Here is an 18,379-nt window from a genome sequence, read left to right on the forward strand (position 1 = left end):
TTCATTCACAAGTGTAAAGCAACTGATCCTCAAAGAAATATGGAAATCTGATGATAGCTTGTGTCATGTCCATGTGAACAGTACGTTTGCCACAAAAATTCGGAAGCATAGGTGGGTTGGCAGAGCCATCATCATGATGGTATCCGAACGATCACCCACCTCTTATATGAAAAACATGAAAACTAATGCAGAAGATTGTGCATGTGTATTGAAGCATGGTGTTTTTAGGTATTATGTTTATGACACTCTGCGGATGTTCGACCGATAAATATAGCGAATGATTATCACACAGTGAGTTTCAGTCGTGTGTCTTCTTTTTAATTTTGAAATAGTAGAGCCAGCCCTTAACACATTGGTACCTCTTTGTTTGTACCGCCCTTGTTTAAAGTTTTCCAGATGCCACTTTTTTGGTGCAATGTGTTCATCGGACTGTCAGGAACAGTTTACACCATTCTCGTAAGTGCGTTTACTTCTTTCGTCGCGCAAAAACATACATAATAAAAGAGCATCTTTGTATCTAGGGGCCCGTTTTCTTGTAAAATAGCACCTAATGCAGGGATTGGACTTTCAAGTTAGGAGAGGCACAAGGGGAGTTTTTTCTAGATGAACGCTACGCGTAGATTTTTTTACAAGAAAGAAAATAAAGAAAATCAACAAAAAATAAACAACATGAAGACAGTTCGAAAGCTGTGACTTTGGTTTTCAATGCCATATGTTGGTCTCAGGTCAACGTTAATTACTTTTCATTCACGTCATAACAACTACACTTTTCTCAAAAAAACAACACATGTTCCCTAGGCTCTTCCTGCACTCATAGGGTAGCGTTAAGGTATGTGCAGACTGGCGCAAAGTATGCCGCAGCGGCTCGGTAAGCAGTGGCATGCTTCGCACATTGCGTGCTAGCGAGTTGCGATACATGGTTGGATGCTTGGAGGCGCGCGCTCGCGACGGCTCACGGCCGCATAGCGGCTTCTCTCTGTGAGATGAAGAAATTTCAAGGGCGGGGAGAAGAACGTCAGGTTGCAATGTCCTATGTAAACACGAAAAAGCAGACATAGAACCTATTATTTTAATGCCCACACACTACACGGCTTTTCGATCACCAAAATCCGGACCTCCTTGAAACGTGTTGGCTCGACGCTCTGGCTAGCCCAAAATTTTAGGACCAAATTTGAGCCATCAAGCAGTGACGGCAATGAGCGGAAAGGCTAAAATTTACCGCGTCCACCCGGGTGGCCTAGGTCCGGCCACTAATCTGCAGGTTTTGAATAAAGTTTTGTCTATTGATCCATCCATTTATGACGACGCACACAGATGGCGGAGAAGCAGGCGCTGATTGATAGCTTGCTAGCGCTGCATCGGGCAGCAGCACCCAACAAAGAATAAAAGAGATTCAGCTAGCGGACGAGAAAGCTTGCCACTCTACGGCAGAAAGAGAGAAAAATTGCCGCTCGCATCTTCCCGGGGGAAATTCGAGTGAATGCGTCGCAGAGTGGTGGTGTAACGCGGAAACGTTGCGTAATTGGGTATGGTTTGGGAATGACTATTTGTTAATTCATTTTTTGTTATTTATAATTAATAAAGGAGAAGCGTTGCTATGAACGAGTGGTGGGATGATAATGTGCGATTCAGTCCCTAAATAAACGGGGTTCGCGGGTGGAAAATATTTATTTTTGCAGAGTTTGAAGGCCCATAAGAGCCCTTTACAAAGGAGGACTTCTTATTCCGGGAACCCACTGCACAAGGTCGCTACCCACACCCGCTTGAGTTGAGTTCTTTGAGCCTCCAGTCCTGAGCATTGAGTAGAGCTGTGGCCAGTGAATGGTTGTGCAGCTCGAGCAGTCGGTTTTTACTAGCAGACGCTGCCTGCGTCAGCCTTGTGAGGCGAGAGAGGGGGACGCAATTAGTTGGCACGAGACCCAAACATGTGGCACGAGACAAAAACCCACGACATATCCACGGGATAAATGTGATCATTAGACGAAGCTCGAAAGGGGGAGATCATTGATAAATCGTAAATCTTCCGTAAAAGGAGAGCCCATCACATCATAAGAAAGACGTAATACTATGCGTATTTATACAAATCAACTTTTATATTGTTCTTCTTCGTTTGTTGTTTCAGTTCTTCGGTCACCCTTTTCATTTCTTCGTTATCATGGCTGCTGGATTGTGAGGTTTCTTCAATCTTATGGCTTCATAGTTTATGAAATAAACGCGGGAGTGGTTCTTGTGCAGGCTGCAATGGGCAGTTTTCAAACACTGTCTATGCACGTCCATCAGATTGTGGTATGTTGCATATGAGTACATCTGAGAGCATACTTGGAAAGCATGTGCTGCACCATGCAGTCATTGGTAATGAGGTCCATCCTTTCGTGTATCCGTTCGTGCATCCGTCCATGCATCCATCCGTGCGTCTGTGCGTCAGTCTGCCTGCCTGTCTGTTCATCTGTCCATTCGCACGCCCGTTCGTATATTTGTCGGTCTGTCCATCCGTCCATCCGTCCGTCAATATTTCTGTCGGTCTGTATGTCTGTCTAGCTGTTTGTCACTCACACTAGCACCACCTGCTGAGCGAGTCGTACAACTAGGTGGTTACGAGCTGGTTACAAAAGACATGCATGAACAGACACACGCTTTAGGAGCTCCACCCCTAAAAAAGATTTTTTTCTTCTGCAGTACGTGAAACATAACGTGTGTGCTAATAATGCCTTATGATGCATCAATATAAATTTATGGAGGTGGTAGTACCTACTAGCAGTTGAGTACAAATGCCATTCGAGGTAGTGTATTTAGCACAGAATTTGCGCTTACGGAAAAAAACTTGCCTATAGTGTGGAAAGGCTCTTTATTTCTCTGAAAACCCTCGCAAACATTAAGCCCCCTCTTTCCCTCACCCCATCCGCGTGACCAGTGACAATGGTTCATTTTCCCCCAGGGTGGACTCAAAGGAGTGGTGTGGACTGACTGCATGCAGTTCATGATTACACTTGTTGCCCCGGTAGCAGTGGTATCGAAGATTTTTATTGATGCTTCTGCGCCAAACTCAACAATTCAACCAATCAACGGCACAGACGTCGCCAGGTATATAGGAAAGTAAGGAAACCACCCTATGCAAATGCCTTTAAGTCATATCAAACAAGGTGTGGATCCTTCTACAAATGCATAGTTGCTTCTGCCAGCATACCAGCCTCATTACACATATATCAATTCATGGGTGTTTAACATATTACGTAAAGAAATCATGCGAACATATTTACTTGGGTAACCCGGCCTGAGTTGGTGGCGGTCATTTTGACCACCACTGACTCAGGCTGGGTTGTCTAATAAAATCCGGCACGTAGTGACCATTTTTTTTGTACTTTATAATACGGCAAACTATGTGGCGTTTATTACGAAAAAGGCTACTACTACTTTACAAATATCAGCGTGTAAAATACAATTGTTCTCTCCTTTGTAGCAAGTTGAGCTTAACGTTCCTGTCAACCAATGACAGTATTTGCATAAGCAAGACTCGTGAGACACATGGCTCTAGGATATAAGGAAAGATACGGTAAACTGTCAGAAAATGTCTCGTAATCATTGCACTTTGGCCATTGAAAACTACTCATCATGCGCGTACACTGAAGTTCAGAAGTGGTACTGTAAGGGTGAGAGGGAAGAAAGAGAGGGTGATAAAAAATGTGGGCGGCACTACCATGAAGGCTAAGGAGAAGGGCACTGGGGCAGCTAGAGGCTTGTAGACTAGGTCGGATTGTTCTACGGTACTCCATGTTAGGATGGTATTGTGTAGTGCACCAATAAAGGCTGCAGGGAACCCGTTGTCTTCGCTACAAGCAGACCGACCAGGCTTTACCTATTCGCGATGCCTCGATATGCATAGACAATGATCCCTTCAGGCTTTGCACCTGCCGTATTACCTGCAGTGCCTCTATGGACATTGACTAAACCAATGGTGTGCCTTCACATACGTGGAATTTCGTATAAATCGCATGTTTCTTATATTGCCCTCAAGCAACTCACCTTGGCACATTTGCATTACCGATACACCGACTCTGTGCACATTTACACCGATGGATCCGTAACTTAGTCCGCCTCAGCTGCAGCCTTCGTCATCCCTCAACTCGGTATTTCCCGACAGTACAAATTTGATCACAGGTAATCTTCCATTGCTGCTGAACTTGTTGCTATACAGGAAGCCATAAAATTTCTGAACGACCAAGCACCGCGTAAATGGGCGATTCTGTCTGATGCAAAATCAGCGCTTGAAGCTATCCATTCTTACTCGAGAAGAGGCCAATTTCACGAGTTAGCGTAAGGAATCGTCCAAGCATTTGACCTAACACACAGGAGCAGTCACCTAATTACACTCCAATGGATTCCGGGACACTGCAGTCTGGTTGTCAACGAAACAGCCAATATCGAAGCAAGAGCGGCAGCATACAACGCTCCCATGTATGTCAAAGTACCGTATTCCCGAAGTAACGTCAAAACGTTGTTCAGATAACTCATTCGCGAATGCGCTGCCACTTGCTGACTGCTACCAGATCACCGGAACAAGTGTCTGCAGGAAACAGACCTCAGTATGACTTTTCGTCTTCCAGATAAAATCAGCCGTAGACATGCTAATATACTGCACCGGATTCACCTGGGCGTCACCCTTCACTCGCCACTACACCAACCTAATCGGCCGTGCGGACAGCCTGAATTGTGAACGCTGCCAAGTGCGTGAAACTTTAGCTCACATATTTTGTGACTGTGCATGATACGTGGCGCAAAAGAAAAATGCTAACTGCAACGTTGGCAAGAATCAGGCAAACGCCATTGAGTGAAAGCCACATATTGCCAGCAATGAACAACCAAACAGTGTCAAAAACTGCTACAAAGACTGTTTTAGATTTTATAAAAAGCAATGGAATACATACTAGACCGTAGGGTACTATGCTAAGTGGCTACTGTACATGCGCACTACCTCTTCTTGTCCCCATTATCACCCTTCATCCCTCTTTTCTTTCGCCTTCCCTTATCCCCTGTGTAGAGTAGCAGGCTATAGCGAACTATCTCAGGCCGACCTATCTGCCTTCTGATAAATTCTCACTCACACACACAAGGCTGCAGGCAGATGGCGACATTGTTTTTGGTGCCCAAAACCGAGACAAAGGGCATTTAGAGGTAAAACAGAGTGTAGTTGATGACTTCTGCAGGCCGGGGGCTTTTGTGAAGCCACACTTGAGTGAACCTCGCTTGCAACGCCTAGGTGGTGAAGCACGACAGAGCTTCACCGTGCTATACTTTTGTAATGGATAGCACAGAGACGCATGTTTCACCTCGCGACGCGACAGGGTTACACTCGAGGAGAATTTGATTTTGTGGGGTTTAACGTCCCAAAACCACCATATGATTATGAGAGACGCCGTAGTGGAGGGCTCCGGAAATTTCGACCACCTGGGGTTCTTTAACGTGCGCCAAAATCTGAGCACACGGGCCTACAACATTTCCGCCTCTATCGGAAATGCAGCCGCCGCAGCCGGGATTTAATCCCGCGACCTGCGGGTCAGTAGCCGAGTACCTTAGCCACTAGACCACCGTGGCGGGGCACTAGAGGAGATTGTGGAGGCCCTAAGCGAAAGACAGTCAGCTACAAAAGGCCGTTACGGAAGCCATCGCGGGCATCGAAAGCCGACCGCCTCAGGAGCGCCCACAAATATGTGAGTTGCAGAGTTATCATCTAGAGAGACAAGGTTGAGTAAAAAACCGAGAGGTTAATCAGAAGAAATTTTATGGTTTGCTACCCTGCACTGGGAAAAGAAAAAAAACGATGAAAACGTAAGGAGATAAAAAAGAGGAATAATTAAATAAGAAATAAAAGGCACGCCCACACAAGCACAAAAATGTCACAGTCCTTTTGCCAGTCCCGTTTACCATGGATGGATGCATGGATGGATGTGGCTGTACCCTTTAGATCGGGCGGCGGCTAACGCCACCTAGCCGTAATACTTAGTGAACTAACCATTACATTTATCTTTTTTTTTCCCTTTAAATAATGAAGTTGATGATTCGTACTTCGCAGTGAAGGATTTAATTTTCACTCGTGCCTTGACTTTAGCCACCAATCAGATAACCTCCTTCTAGTTAAGTCTACCCGCTTAAAATCTATTTTGCCCTCGCTGTCCCTAAATCCCAGTGCTTTGAAAAACTCTGCGCCATCATCCTGAACTATAGGGTGAAGCCCTTTACAGAACATTATCAAGTGTTCGGCAGTTTCTTCTTCCTCTCCACACGCACTGCATACTGTGTCTACTCCTTCGTATTTGGCCCGATATGTCTTGGTTCGCAGTACTCCCGTCCTGGCCTCAACAGTAGAGAACTACCCCGAGTATTATCATAGATCCTTTCCTTGGCAATTTCCTGCTTAACAGTTCGATAGATCTCTAGTGCGGACTTCTCAATCATGCCCATTCTCCACATGTCAGTCTCCGTTTCTTTCACTTTCTTCTTAACCGATAGTTCTTTTTGGTTTGGCCACCTGCTGTTTTCTAAGTATTTACCAGTCAACTTCCTGGTTCGCTTCCTCCATTTTGTATCGACATTCTTCATGTACAAGTAGCTGAAAACCTTCCTAGCCCAACGCTCTTCCCCCATTTCTCTCAATCGCTTCTCAAATTTTATCTTGCTGCTAGCTTCCCTGCCCTCAAATGATGTCCATCCCATATCACCTTGTACTCCCTGATTTGGTGTATTCCCGTGAGCTCCTAAAGCAAGCCTACCTATTCCACGTTGCTTAATTTCTAATCTTGCTTGAACTTCTGATCTCATGCACAAGACCGCATTGCCGAACGTCAGCCCAGGAACCATGACCCCTTTCCATATTCCTCTCACAACATCATACCTATTGTAATTCCACAGTGCCCTATTTTTCATGACTGCTGCATTCCTGTTACCTTTAGTCGTCACGTATATTTCGTGTTCCCTCAGATACTCGGTCCCATTGCTTATCCATACGCCCAGATATTTGTATTTATCTGTTATCTCTAGCGTTACCTCCTGTATTCTAAGCTCACTACTTTCGTTGTCATTGAAAATCATGACTGCTGATTTTTCCTTACTGAATCTAAAATCTCACCTATCTCCCTCATTACCGCAGATGTCCATAAATCTCTGCAAATCTTCCTTGTTGTTGGCCATAAGCACTATATCATCTGCGTACATAATGCTGGTAGTGCCTGATCAATAATTTTTCCTTGTTTGACTAAAGAGAGGTTGAAGCCCAGTCCACTTCCCTCTAATTTTGCCTCTAATCCTTGTAGGTACATCATGAATAATAAGGGTGACAGGGGGCACCCCTGCCTAAGCCCTCGTTTTACCTCTGCAGGCTTGGATACCTGTTTTTCCCACTTTATAACTACCTTGTTACCTTTATAGATACCCTTTAAAAGATTAGTGACTACATGTTCCACGCCTAGTGTGTCCAGTATTCCCCACAATTCCTCTTGAACCACGCTATCGTACGCTCCCTTGATATCCAAAAATGCTAGCCACAGGGGCCTGTGTTCCTTTTCTGCTATTTCGATGCACTGCGTCAGTGAGAACAGATTGTCTTCCGAACTCCTGTGTTTCCGAAACCCATTCTGCAGTTCCCCCAGCATCCCCTCATCCTCTATCCACGCCTGCAGTCTTTCCTTTATAATCTGCATCGCCAGCCTGTAGACCACTGATGTCACTGTTATAGGACGGTAGTTGTTTATGTCAGCTTTGTCCCCCTTTCCTTTATAGGTCATGCTCATCCTGCTAAGTTTCCATTCATCGGGAACTTCACCATCCATTATTATTGTGCTCACTGCCTCTCTCAAAGCCTTCTTAGACTTCGGACCTAATGTCTTTATCAGCCTAATCGGAATGCCATCTGGGCCTGTTGATGTACTACTAGGAACCCTTTTCTCAGCCCTTTTCCACTCTTGTTGTGAAAATGGAGCCATTGCACCACTTGATTCGTCCTTGTCTATTGTGGTGCATAAAGTACCTCTTTGTTGAAATTTTTCTGTCACCCTGTTCTTATATAAATTAATATAATTGCTTGTATAAAATTGCACCCTTGATACCTATCTGGTTGAAGCAAAACCTATATAATTCATTGTTCTACTCTAGACTATGCTACGGAATACTGGTCTGGGGTACCACTACAAAAACCAACTACAATAGGATTATTCGTCTACAAAAAATGATACTGCGCATTTATGAAAGTTATCAGGGGCCATGGTACCAATTAAGCACGTCACCGTTATTTTTAAAATATCAAATGCTTCAAGCAAACAAAGTTTATGACTTCAAACTACTGCAGTATATACATTCCAATGCACTATATCTAGACGACAGCAGCAGTAATGAAGTCCCATACGACATGAGACTGAAGAGAAGACGAACATTAAAAACCAGGACTAACTATGGTACACAAACAACCAGCCACCAAGTACTAATGATCCTGAATAAGCTAGAAGGTCATATTGAATTCTTCACGACTAGAAATGCATTTAAAAATAAGGTGAAGGAACTGTTACTTGCACAGGCTTTGAGAGAATGACTATTGCAACACATGTGTGTGTGGGTATATGTGTGTGTATGTGTGTATATATGTGTATGTGTATATATGTGTATGTATATGTGTGTATATATATGTGTGTATATATGTGTATGTAGGTGTATATATGTGTGTATATATGTGTGTGTATGTGTGTGTGTATGTATATATATGTGTGTATGTATATATGTGTGTATGTGTATATATATGTGTATGTATATATGTATGTATATATATATATGTATATATATATGGATGTATGTGTATGTATCTATGTATACTATTGCATTCCATGCGTTTGATTGAGCTTGATTGTGTGCTGATATCAATACTCCTTTTGTTATCTTATGCCTCTGTCTATTAAAAAAAAAAAAAAAAAATAGCACAGTAACTATGTGGACGTACGAATGCGAAAGACTTTGTATTCCTAACGCATTGTATATCAAATGTGTAACGATTTTTTTATATTTTTGTTTACTGCCAATGAACTACTATTATGCCATGTAATATGATGTTGTAACATGTTACGGGTACCGGGGCCCCTGTCAGGCGTTGTTCGCCTTTAGCTCCTGTACCTTTCTTGAAGTTGTCAAGATCAAATAAATCTTATTCTTATTCTTATTCTTATTCTTATATATTCAATAGCTTCGTCCTCTTCTAGCCTAGCACCTTGGGCTGTAGTTATAAAACTCTGCTCTAGGCTCGTCTCATTTCTTAGGGAGTTTAGATGGTTCCAAAATTTCGCAGCTTCCTTTCTATCTTTTTTTATGTACTTCTGCCAGCCACTGAGCTCCCTTCCTTCTAATCTTTTCATTGATCAGAAGGGATGCATCCCTTCTACAGCTAAGAAAGGTTGCCCATTTTCTTTCAACATCATCTGTCGGTTCACCCCACTGCTTAGCATGTCTGTGTTCCCTAGAGGCTTCCTGACGTTTTGCTATGGCTCTCTTAACTTCCTCATCCCACCAACTTTTGGGTTTGTGTCTTCTTTTCCGGGGTGACTTGCCACGCGTCTTAGCAAGCTCTAGCTCAAAGAGTCTAATTAGATTCGTGTATGTCCACACTGTCGTATTATCCTCCGTGATTACTTTCTCAATTTGTTTAGTGGCTATTTCAATTTGCCTTTCTGTAAAAAAATTTTCCTGTAGTTGCTCATCTTGTCTCCTTCCCACTTTCACTGCTCTTCCAAAACTTAGCTTGATACGTTTGTGATCGCTACCCAGACTTCTGGAGCCACCTTCATCTATGTGCATTCCCCTGAGCTTATCATACATCCTATGTGACATCAGTGTATAATCTATTGTTGACTGCAGCCTTCCTACCTCCCATGTTATTTGCCCTTCACACTTCTCGGTACTGTTGCAAATGATCAAATCAAGCCTTCCACACATATACATGATCATTTTGCCTGTCGGGTCGGTATACCTATCTATATCTTCTATGTGCGCATTCATGTCTCCTAGTATAATTATCTCGCACTCTCTTCCTAACTCCTGAATGTCCTTTGATATACACTCTACCATTGCCTGGTTTTCCTCTCTGGCCTTTGCTCCCGTCCACAAGTACACGAAACCAAGGAGTGTCATTTGACCTGCCACTTTCCCTTTTAGCCATAAATGTTCCTTGCACTCCTGCTTGACCCTTTGCCAGTCTGTACTTTTATGAATAAATGCCCCAATACCACCTCCCTTTCTGCTGCCTTCTGTTCTATTACAATATTCCCACGCGTAGTCCGGATTGTTCGGAGGTTGTTCCATGTCCCTGAGATGTGTTTCTACAAAACCGTATACCATCGGCCTCTCTTCCTTTAGCTGTTCTTCTATCTCTTCCCACTTCAGCCTGTTCCTACCACCCTGCATGTTAATATACCCTATGTCTGAATTGGCTCGGCGCTCGTGGCTACGTCTGTTTATGCCCCGGACTCTACCTATCTTAGATATTGGTGCCACTTTGGAATCGTATCTGTCCATACTACCTGTCGAAGAGTCTCCCTGGTTGTTTTCCCCGTTACTAGCTATCCTGCACCCCGAAGGGCTCGCTCGCCCCCCAAAAAAGCTACTGCGCGTCCTGCAAGTCGCCAACCCACCTCATGACCTAGCCGCCCATCGAAGTGAATTCTGTCTCGTTGAAAACCCCCCCACCTATGCACCTCTCTGTTTATTTCCACCACCTCAAAGCCTTTCTCTCGACTCATCCGCCATATCTCTTGGTTTGCGTTGACCACCGCTCTTTGCAGGTTGTTATCACGCACCGGTATCTCCGGTATTGTGCATATCACTACCTGCACCTTAGGAGAAGTGGCGCGCATGTCATCGACGCCTTTCGCCAGTGTGGCTGCTAGTCCTGCTGCATCTTCATTTAGGACATCGTTTAAACCGCCTGAAATTATCACGAGGTTTCGTCTATCAGCTGTCGTTTTGAGCTTTGCGCTCGCTTGCTTCATGACTGCTTCCAGCTTGCGTCCTGGGAACGCCCCTACTGCAACCCTCTTGTCACCTCTTACCCTCTCTTTGATGGCTTCTGTGCATCGATTTAAATTTGGGTCTCCGGCGATTATCACATGCTGTGACTTTTCCGGTGGAGCGTTCTGCACCTGGGGGCTACTTGCACCTGTGACGCCGGCTGCTTTGTTCCCTCCCTGCCCCACCACTACCTCGCTGAAGCTGGGCCTTGCGACAGTTGAACCGGCTAAACCTGTTTTTTCCAAGCTTGCTTGCTTTTCCTTCTCCACCGTTCTGGTTGCCGGTTCCCTACTGTTCTCTCGGTAGGTCGCTTCTTTGTTCAGCTTCGCTAGCGCTTCCTCGGCGGACTTCAGTCTTTCTCCCATTGCCCTCGTTTTCTCTTGCTCTGTCGTCAACGCAGACTCGAGCTCGGCGATTCTCATCAGCAGTTCACTCTAGGCAACCATCATTTTCTCCATTTTTTCCTCGACCTCACATTGCCTACACTTCGCGTCAGCCTCTTCTCCATCCGCTTCTACGCTTGGGTCCACTTTCAAACCCACTCCACATCCTGAACACTTTACGGTCTTTTTAACCATGCTTTTCTGACACCAATTGTCCCTATACTCGATAATTACTAAACTCGAGCCCAGCACTACGAGAAAAAAAAGAAAGTCTAAGCTCTACTACAAAAATTTGCGTGTTCAATGTACGCGAACCTCCCCCACGGGGTGGCAAAAGAAAAAAAACAGCAACAAAAAAATTCAAACACACACACCCACACTAACTAATAAATACCTGGTGACTGGCCCCCGAAAAAGCCGTACCATAAAATAAGTGCTACGAAGATTTCAACCGCTGCCTTATAATTATAAAGACAAGCTCAAAACATGCAAAAACACTTATCTGCGCAGTCGATCCGGAGCGCTCAAAAAACACGTCCATCCACCTTGACAGCCCGAACTGAACTCCACAGAAACTTCAGCAGCGCCCTCGTGGCTTTTTGGTTGGAAGGTAGAATGTTCCGGCACTCCCAAATGGACTGCTCCGAAAGTGGCTGGTCATCAAGCCGTGCTAACGTCACTGAAAGCTGTTGTCTTTGGGAGCTATACTCAGGGCAGGCACAAAAAACCTGGGCAATGGTTTCCGCACTGCCACCGTGATCACACGCAGCACTGTCAGTCATTCGTATTCGTCAAGCAAACCTGTTTGAGAATGACACTTCAAACCACAAGTGGCAAAGCACGGTTGTTCTAGAACGAAATAGTCTAGATAAGTTTTGAAATATAAGTAACGAGTCCAAGCAGCGTAGGGGATATGCAGAAAACCGCCCGTTAACTACAATCAGTCTTTTCTATCAAGTGCGAGTGAGCGAGTCTTTGATGCTTCATTAGTTCTTGATAATGAAATGAATTGTGGTAGGTAACTTTCATGAGCACTTATGATAAGAGTTATCAGCATGTTATAGCCGTCGATGCCACAGTGACCTGGATGCCACTAGAAAATTATGTCATGCCCTTTGTCTTCCAATTTGATTAGCAGTACTACCTTTTAAAGCAATCGATAGGGCGGTGGTAGATATAGATATTATTATTATCATCCATCATTATATCAATATAATTTTGTTGCACAGAACGTAGACGACTCAACCTCATGACAGATTGAGGAACGTACTGGAAAGCAATTGATTGATTGATATGTGGGGCGTAACGTCCCAAAACCACCATATAATTATGAGAGACGCCGTCGTGGAGGGCTCCGGAAATTTCGACCACCTGGGGTTCTTTAACGTGCAGCCAAATATGAACCTCGCGTGTAACGCCTAGGTGGTGAAGCACGACAGAGCTTCACCAATGAAAGCAATGAAAGCAATGAAAGCAACGAAAGCAATGGAAGCAATGTAGGCAATGAAAGCAAACCAACTATACTCTGCACTACAGAGAATAACATCCAAAAAATAAAAGGCCGAGAACACCTTCAACTTTAGAGACATATTAGATGGCTTCAGACCTCTCGTCAACGTGCGACACCACTTATTGACAAGAGAGCAGCAACAACTCAGAGTTTTGTGGGAAAAGTGACTAATACGGTCACACAGCGAGAAGCTCTTGGAAAAATACAGAAGCCTTACTAACCGATACCAAAGATGAGTGTACACCGATGTTCACGATATCGATTGCGATGCAGTCCTAAATTATGTGCCTACATGTGAACATAGAAATCAAATCTACGATCAGCTGAAAGAAATAGAATAGAAGTACATCAGGAAACACAGGCCTACCACCTATCAATCTCATATAGTTCTTCGAGAAAGGCGCAGATTTCAAGGCGCATGAGAATGTGGAGCGCCAATGATATGTCATCGCATACTCCAATCGAGAAAAGATTATCAGAGCAGTGAATGATGTAGACCAGGCCAAGATGGAGCAGAAAGGTATATGCTCACAAGGTAAACCACGAAAAGACAAGAAAGCCAAGACAAAGGTTTCTTGTAGAAAGCTGCATGATGTCTTAGTGAAATAGTCTTTAGTATCGATTTTCATCCCTGCAAAAACTTATTAGCGACAGCGGAAGCTCAACAAGGTGAATGCTTTTAAAAGCCCGAGGGTGGCACAAATGTTGGAAGCATCGATGCAAAGTCAGGTCTGAAAGAGATGCCCGGCTGACACAACCAGGAGTGACTTAGAACTGTACGAATACTTGGAATCCTTGTGGGTGAATGTTGGTCAATGTCATTCACCACGGCGGGTGTGCGGATGATGTCGAGAATTGTGTGAAAGAAGGATAAAGCCTCTTCAAGGGCTTTCTCCAGAGAACTTATAGAAAAGGTTGGTTCGTTTGTCGGGGCAGAGGATGTTCTATTTTTGTAGAATAACTGTATGAACTGTTCAAGGGCTTCCGCAAGAGAGCCTTAGGGAAAGCTTAACCTAATTTCGGCGCGGTGGATTGTAGAAATTGTGCGCGGCGCTGACATAAAGGCGAGCAAGAAGGGTAATGGGTAGCAGGCTTGAAGACTATAGTTTGAATGTTTCTTCAGTAGGCCATGTTGGAATGGCAACCGGCCATGAGCCAATAAAATGCACAGATATATTTGCCTCGGAGAGGCCAAAGAAAAAGAGGTGCGCGCCACAGAAGGATGTTCTGATATAAGCAAGAAATTGAAGATGCCAATCATAAGTTTACCGGCCGCCAAGGTACACTATATACATTGGTTCAAGCTAATGCGAATCTGCCTTATATGGTAAGTAAAGGTGTCGTAGCGTGATGAGGTTAAATGCAAGAAAACGTCTATTTTTAACTTTTTGTGATGCGGCATCATTTGTCACGTATATGAGAGACACGTTATTTACTTTTGGATTCTGTAAATAACAGGAACCATCAACACAAGTCAAAATTCCCCAAGACCACTTTGGGGACATAGATTTTTTTGTACACCGTGAGCGCAGAGCGTACGCCTTCTTCGTTTTTCTGCAGATTATTTCGCTTCACGCAGTACCACCCTAACTGTTAACCCTCGTGTAAGGCTATAAGGAATGATAGCCCTGGTCGTGCGTTTTGTGTTTGTTTACAAGAAACAATTGGTGTCTTTTAACAAGAGACAGTATGTGTATTACGACGATACACGGATTGTGTGCTCCACTTTTAGTCGGAATCACTTTTTGGGAGAATTTAGCGCTAATATGCTCAAACTTGTGAAGCACTTTTCTTTGTAAGTCGCGAAAGCCACGTGGTGAGAATTCTGAATGGCTTTGCTATACCAAGGCCTTGTCAATGAGTTTGCTAATGACTCTGTTTTTGTCAATGATTAGAGAAATGTTGTACTGATGACTTTGCTTTTGGGAACAGTTACAGCTTTGATCTTACAAGTGATGAGACGATTTGGGCCTGTTCCTTGGGAACCTCAGCAATGGCAATATACAGGGTGTGCCTCGACCAAGTCGTCGCTCAAAGACTCCTGGCATCTCGCACACTCGAAAGCGCCCAAAGGTGCGTGAGTATGGCTTTAATTACCGGGGAATGCAAGTATTAGTACTGCCGATTTAATACGACAGAATATTAGTAGTTTAGTATTTAGTACATTAAAATTAGAATATTGGGGATTTAGTTGCTGTGTAACTACAGGTGTACTTGCATAACCGCTAGAGTAGTTTTTTCTTCAGTATTACGTTAACAGAAAAGAAATTTCCAGGTTAGTCTTAGCAGTGGACAAGTTAACTGTGATATTATGCTGCATCGCGACAACACGGGTTTTAACCGAACCTAAACGTGCTAAGTGTCTGGTACACGTTTAGTTAATAATATTGCACTATTCTTTATAGGCGAAGACAAAATGTTAAGATTGGTTTCGGCTGACGTAATAAAAGATGTTTCACTTTAATTTTCCACCTATTTGGATCCATCTTCATTGATGAAACATTGCGAGAAAATGAGTTTGAAAATACTTTATATGTAACATTTCATTGTATTTGTATCATGACTGATTTGAAAATGGACTTCTTCGAATCAAATAATTCAGACTGCAGAAAAACAAGGAGAAACACTAAATATATATGGTGGGGATTAGAACGTAGTTTGTCATAAGCAAAAATACATTACAGAGTGACAACTTCATGGTGAATTTGGCAAAAAATGAGCTTTTTATATGAAATAAATGTTGGAATTTTACTGCAAGGGCAGCATTTTGCCTAGAATGATTATCCCTAGCAATCCTTTTCTTTTCATCATTACTGCTTGTGGTATTCCTAGTCCATAGGCTAAAACCACGATATGACTATGAGCAATGCCATAGAAGAGGGCTCCGCAATTTCGACCATATAGTCTCCTTTGACGTTCACTGACATCGTACAAATCAAGCGCCTCCACAATTTCGCCTCGATTAAACTGCGCTTGCCGCAGCTGGCATGAACACGTGATATGCGGCTAACCTGTCGAGCACTGTATGTGCCGGCTACACTCCCGCATCGGACTTCGGTTGCAACGTTGCTTAACAATGCCAACTTTGCTTGTTCTTGTAAGCACTTATCTTGTTCGAGTGACCTACTTGGCACTTTTATTTCGCGTGTTTTGTTTTAGCAAAGTGGAAGTCAGTGATTGATTGATGCAATGTATTTAACATTCATTCGCTGTGATTTTGCAGGACCGCCTTGACAGGTGCACTGCTTCTGGTAGTTCTCTACTTCGTAGCTCTATTTCTTGGGGTGGCATTGACCCTTTGGTTTCGTGGATGTGACCCGACATTACTGGGTGAGATATCCAACATTGATCAGGTAAGTACTATATGCCCTTCGCCCATCTAAAAAAACGCCAGGCCTGCGCGGAAAGCGCAGCACAGTCACAGGGAAAGCCAGAAGAGCGGTCTTTCACAGCCTCTTCAAAACACTTGTTTTTGTTTTTGTTCTTGTTAACCTTCACTTGTGGCTCATATGCAGTGTTGGGGATCGGTCAATAATTGAGTGGTCCTACAAAGCATTACTCAATTTTAGAGTAAAGAAATTTATAAAATGAAAACGTTACAAATTCTAGAATAATATATTGATGATCACTGATATGTACCTATTATAAAGATTTTGTATTAGTAATAAATAATAACCTAGATAAAAACCTAACTAAAAAGAAAGAGAAGTTATGCGTATGTCGACACAGAAGAATAGTAAGATTAGTTTGTTAGTCGTTTGATTTCATCCATATAATTCTGCACTGCCTCGCAAACTTTTGCACTGGAAAACCGAGAAATAGAGGTCCAAAAGACGGAATCACAGGCGTGGACAAATTCATTCTAATAGCACGTGAAGAATTTTCTAGCTTTAATTTACGAGCTGTAGTAAGCAGACTCGCTTGTTACCCCCAACAGCATTATTATTAAAACTTTTTTGCGTAGTAAATCAGCATTCGCTGTATGCTGTTTTTCGTCATTCTTAAGAGAAGCGTGGTATCCGCTAAACACTTGCAAGGAATTTTGGGCCAATTGGTCATGCATTGGCTGACGACGATAAGGACTTATGACTGGAATGGGTATGCGCCACAGTTAATAGGGGAACAAGAACAAGCTTTTGTAATGAGTTAGAGCATTAGACAGTGCACACGCTACTCTATTCGCATTGTGTGACGACTGGATGTTCTTCTGCTGTTTTAAAACGCTTATAAGTCGTATTTACGCGATTGATTTTCTGACATCAAGCCATGAAGCCGACATAAAAAAGTATGCACCTAGTAGCTGAAGTACGCACTATAGTGACAGATTATCGCTATTGCGTGCAACTCGTAAAGTAGAAGCCTAAGGGTCTCTTATTTTCACTTTGACTTTACCGGCTCCGACATGGCAATAATACACAGTCTTAAAATCTGCACCACAATTTTGGCTGGTGGTTGAATAGGTAATCCTAATCTTATATTTCTTTCAAAATCGTCACTTGAAAATCTCTGCTGTAAATCCCTGATGCAATCCTGATACAATCCGAGCAGCTTCATTCAGTTTCATCACGATTCATTGTAGTCTAGCAGAGCTTGAGGGTCACAAACTGTGAATGCATATTGCATCGGTCTAACAATTGTCTTTTAGAATAATTCTTTAGTATTAGAGGGAAGAGCACAAACATTTTTCGTTTCATGGCGAAAATCTCAGTACTTTCCCAGCCGTCACTAGAACGACAAGAGCCTGCCTCTGTCATCTTAATCTAAACGTAAAACAAGTACCGAGATATTCACATTGAGGTACCTGTTTTAAGTTGATATTACTAATGTAAAAACTGTTCACTTGTGAAACTTTTAAAGACAACTTCATATGTCACTTTCTACACCATTCACTAATTCTTTCCAGGTCTTCTGGGAGTAACAGTACATAGTACACGCTTCTTATTTCTCTATACAACACACCATCGTCAGCAACAAAACGAATTTCGGATTAGATAGCGTCAATCTTATATCGCCTCTGTTTAAGAGGCGTAACAATGGTCCCAACATATATTACTTTCACCAGAAGTGACATTGAAAATTCGAGTTTGAGCTTCGTTAACAATTACCAGCTTTTTTCGTCTTGTTAGGTATGATCTTATCCGAAAAAATTTCTCTGGATGTACATTCTAACTCGCAACTTTTTTTACTAGTGATGTATGAGATGCAGTGTTGAATGCCATCTGAAACTCCAAGAATGCTTAGTCTACGGAGAGTCGATGACTCAAAGTTCTTACTATGTCATGTGTTAACTCTGTTAACTGTGTAATACAGGAGGAGCTTTTGTGAAACCCTTGCTGCGCGGGGTAAAAAAACGGTGTTCATTCATAAGTGCCGCAAAAGACGTGTATAAAATGCACTGTCAAATCTTATCGAAAACAGATGTTGACGACACCGGTTGATAATTTGTAACAAT

General features: G+C 43.1%; 1 protein-coding gene across 1 annotated transcript in view; it reads left to right on the top strand.

Annotated features, from left to right (window-relative positions):
• The first annotated feature begins 393 nt into the window (after nucleotides 1-393).
• LOC142817350 (sodium-coupled monocarboxylate transporter 2-like) overlaps nucleotides 394-18,379 on the top strand; it is a 38,020-nt gene continuing 20,034 nt past the window's right edge. Inside the window, exons 1-4 of the mRNA XM_075894378.1 lie at nucleotides 394-456; nucleotides 2,936-3,093; nucleotides 14,860-15,000; nucleotides 16,151-16,280. Coding sequence (XP_075750493.1) covers nucleotides 397-456; nucleotides 2,936-3,093; nucleotides 14,860-15,000; nucleotides 16,151-16,280 — 489 coding nt within the window. The 5' untranslated portion in view covers nucleotides 394-396. The remainder of the gene's footprint in view (nucleotides 457-2,935; nucleotides 3,094-14,859; nucleotides 15,001-16,150; nucleotides 16,281-18,379) is intronic.

The sequence above is a fragment of the Rhipicephalus microplus genome, chromosome 5 (assembly GCF_043290135.1).
Source record: "Rhipicephalus microplus isolate Deutch F79 chromosome 5, USDA_Rmic, whole genome shotgun sequence".
NCBI classification, from domain to species: Eukaryota; Metazoa; Arthropoda; class Arachnida; order Ixodida; family Ixodidae; genus Rhipicephalus; species Rhipicephalus microplus.